Source organism: Austrofundulus limnaeus, unplaced genomic scaffold (assembly GCF_001266775.1).
Source record: "Austrofundulus limnaeus strain Quisiro unplaced genomic scaffold, Austrofundulus_limnaeus-1.0 Scaffold1283, whole genome shotgun sequence".
In the NCBI taxonomy this organism is placed as follows: Eukaryota; Metazoa; Chordata; class Actinopteri; order Cyprinodontiformes; family Rivulidae; genus Austrofundulus; species Austrofundulus limnaeus.
Window position 1 is genome coordinate 60121 of NW_013953685.1, and position 4123 is coordinate 64243.

At 38.3% G+C, this 4123-nt stretch overlaps 1 protein-coding gene across 1 annotated transcript; it reads left to right on the forward strand.

Moving 5' to 3' along the window:
* Nucleotides 1–1725: 1725 nt before the first annotated feature.
* On the forward strand, nucleotides 1726–2519 carry LOC106534847 (hepcidin). Its single transcript, XM_014031616.1, has 3 exons — nucleotides 1726–1867; nucleotides 1962–2042; nucleotides 2186–2519. Exons 1-3 carry the CDS (start codon nucleotides 1781–1783, stop codon nucleotides 2285–2287), a joined length of 270 nt encoding a protein of 89 aa, XP_013887070.1. The 5' UTR covers nucleotides 1726–1780; the 3' UTR covers nucleotides 2288–2519.
* The last annotated feature ends 1604 nt before the right edge of the window (nucleotides 2520–4123 follow it).

The window sequence follows — 4123 nt, forward strand, 5'->3', positions numbered from 1 at the left end:
TATATATATACGTGTGGATGGAAGGACATTGTCTTCCTTGGAAGGTTGGTCATCTGTAGAAAACTGTCGAGAGAGAGCATCAGGTTTGATATTTGTTGTTCCAGGTCCATATGTGATTGTAAAATTGAATCGAGTGAAAAACAATTACCATCTTGCTTGCCGAGGGTTCAACTTCGTAGCTTACTGTAGGTAAGAAAGATTTTCATGTCAGTCCAAATGATAAATGGTACCTTAGTTCCTTAAAAGCCAGTGTCGCCACTCCTCTAAGGTGAGTTTAATGGCCAATAACTCCCGGTTGCCAACATTGTAGTTTCATTTAGAGGATGTTGAATGGCGAGAGAAGTAGGCGCAGGGGTGAGTCTTGTTATCAGACTGGGGTCTTTGAGACAAGACTGCCCCAACCCCGGTGTCTGAGGCATCACATTGCAAAGGTGTGTCAACCAGTACAGCACTACAACATCCAGAGCCTTGATGAAATCAGGGTGGATCTCACGCACCCCTGGAGCCCTGCCGCCTTGGAGCTTTTTATCTACCTCAGCGACCTCAGCTCCAGTTATGGACGGACCAACCTCAAAGTCCTCAGACTCTGCTTCCTCTATAGAAGCCTGGGATTGAGAAGGTCTGAGAAGTATTCCTTCCACCTTCTGACAACGTCACTGGTTGAGGTCAACAGTACCCCACCTTCACCGAGCACAGTGTCAGTGAAGTGCTGCTTCCTCACCTCAGCCGCCGAATGGTTTGCCAGAATTTCCTCAGAGCTGATCGAGAGTTTTTGTCCAAGGCCTCACCAAACTACTCCCACATCTGAGCTCTTGCCTCAGCAATGGCCAGGGCTGCGGCATGCTTGGCCTGTCAATACTCCTCAACTGCCTCCGGAGTTCTACCAGTCAGCAAGTCCTGATAGGACTCCTTCTTCAGCTTGGCAGCCTCCTTTACCCATGGTGCTCACCACCGAGTTTCAGGATGGCCACCGCTAGAAGCACCGACAACCTTGCGGCCACAGCTCAAGGCAGTCACTTCAACAATTAGGGGAGTGGTGGCGCAGAGAAGAGAAGCTGAGTCTGTGATCGGAAGGTAGCCGGTTTGACTCCCTGGACCAACCAGCCCCACTTTGGAGACCCACTTTGGGCCCTTGAGCAAGGCCCTTAGTCCCTCAGTTGCTCCCGGGTGCTGTAATTGGCAGCCTACTGCTCCTCATGTACATTCACATGTGCAATGGGTAAAATGCAGAGACTTAATTTCCCCACCAGGGGATCAATACAGGGTAAAAAATAATAAAAAATGCAAAATTGAGGAGTGCAACATGGGTCACTTGGACTCAGTGTCCCCTGCCTTGGCTGGGATGTGGTTGAAGTTCTCCCGAATGTGTGAGTTAAAAAGTACTACTTTCAAAATGTAAAAAAAAGATCAAATATTTTAGATGTATTTGTATGTGAAAGATGTTTCCTATCAAATCTGGAAGAAAAGATTGAACTCTCGTTATCTTTAGGTAGGACTCATTTTGACCCAAAGGCAGCAGACATTTCAAATGATGAAATATTCAAAGATACTGAGTTTAACCTTTGATTGCAACACTTGTTAGCACCATCACATAGTGGAAAATACCAAATTGAGACACTTCAAGTTTTTTTTGCAATAAAGTTGCAAAAAAAGTGTTGCACAGTTGCTCCAATGTGTATAAATATATTAGCACACTTCATTCATTCAGCCATTAGAAGAGAGAACTTGAAGAACAAAATTTATTCAGATCATCATAAATCAGCATACTGTATTCACTATAATGAAGAGCTTCAGTGTTGCAGTTGCTGTGGCAATCGTGCTCACATTCATCTGTCTGCAGGAGTGCTCTGCTGTACCAATCACTGAGGTAACAGCTTTATCTAAACTCATATTTACTTTTTTTTTCTACTTGGTCAAAATGATAAAATGTTCTTCCTCCAATTGAATACATTGTTTGATAGGACCAGCAGCTGATTGACTCAGTGAATCCTCCTGACGCTCCAGTTGGTGAATATCCGGTGTTTCCAGCAGATTCATGGAAGGTAAGTTTAACTTGCTGCAAAGTAAGATATAATACCACGTCTAATTTGTAATATAAGATGAACAATTCTAGGTATTTTGAAGTGAAGTAAAAAGTGGGATATTTGATCCATAAAAACGGACACCTTTTCCATTTTCCACTCAGATGCCATATTACTTCAGACAGAGGAACGACCCTCGCCGGTGTCGTTTCTGCTGTAACTGCTGCCCTGGGATGAGCGGCTGCGGTGTTTGCTGCAGATTCTGAGCAGGACCACAACAACCTGGAGTTTTCAAATTTCAAATTTTATTTTATTTCTTGCTACCTTTTAAAACTAGCCATCATTCAATGGGTAGAAAAATCTGAATCTGTTGATCATGTTGCATGTTCTGTCTATTTCATTCAAACTCTTTGCTAAACATCTACAGACACTCCAGTGTACGACCATGGCTGTATTCTCTTTGATTTGCTTTAAATAAATATTTCAATGTTTAATAAATGTTGTACATCCCGTTTATTTTGCTGTGTTGATTTCCTCTCTGCTCTCCTGTTAAATTCTGCACAGCCACACCACAACATACAGATGTGAACAAGTCTGAACTCTTTTGATTAAAAGGAGCAGTATTATTTATTTATTTATTTACTGTTATTATGCCAGGCAAGTCCCATTGAGATCTCAGATCTCTTTTTCAAGGGCGGCCTGGGCCTGAAGGCAACCTATTGTACATGTTATTTATTTTCTAGGCACACAGTTCCATTCTCTACCACAATAAAGTAACTACATTGCCTACAGTTAAGAAAATGATTTATATATCAGAACTAAATTTGACTTTGCATAACAGCCTTTCTAAATGCCTTGAAATTACCCTCTTTTTTTTTAAAATGATTTTGTATTTATTTATTTTTATCTATTATTCATTCAATAAAATACCAAAAAGAAAATCGATGTACAATAAAAATCACTAATCTTAAATTAAATAAAAAGTAGCAGAAAAAAGAAAAACGTACAGGTATGTATCTGGCCTTTTTAAAAAGATAAATTTAAGAATAATGAAATACAGAAAAACATTGTCAAGCCTTTCCTGAACAACAATTCCTGTCAGCACACAATATACTGCTGTATATCATAATAAAAAAACAAATAAAAAATAGCCTTTAGCATACTTTGAAATATACAACTTGATCCTACAATTTTAACATCAATATCAAGATTACAAATACCAAAGTATTATTACTTGTGTTGAAGTACCCCACTCCTTCATACTGGTTTGAAACCTAGGTTTACAAAAATTTCCATTCACTTAAGATTGTAATTCTCTCTCTTAAAAAATTTAAAAAAATATGTTTTCATGCCTTATCCATAACAGCTAAATCAATCAAATCATAGAATTTCAATAATTTCATTAAAAAGTATTTATTTGTTGGGTAACTGTAATAATAGTAATAGTAATAATTTTTACAGCCCTAAAAATAGGTTTTGTAATTGTTTTGCATGCTTTTCCCAATATTTTAACACAATAGATTGTGTGGAATTACTGAATTATACAACATAGCTTTATCATTCAATCACTCCCTCACTTTAAACTGCAATGCAATTGATTTTGCTATTTTTATTCTTAAACCTTATATGTGGGATTTTCATGTCAGCTTTTCATGAATGAATGATTTATTTATTTGGGACAATGTGCAATTAAAACATAATTTTGATGCATTGCACCAGATTTAGCCTTAGGCTAATTATGACCCCTTCATGCGAAGCACTGTTTATTATGACCCCTGCACGTGAAGCTTAAGTGGGAGTCATACTGTTTTTGTACTGTTTATTTTTTGTTTTGTTTTTTTTTTTCCTCCGGAGATTCTTAAAATGTTTCTTAGACAATTCACACATTATGATTTCCTCAGCTGTGCGTGCACTCCGCAGGCTATGCGCTCTGCGTGTGTTTCCAACTACGTTACAACAGTATAAAAACTTTACAGTTTACAGACTGGACTGAGGTTCTTTTGATCATTTTTAGGCTGATCTATTTTCTTGTCTGAGGTTGTTTTTTTTTTTATTCGAACATGATACAATATAAAAATAAAATAGTGCACAGTAACAAGAAG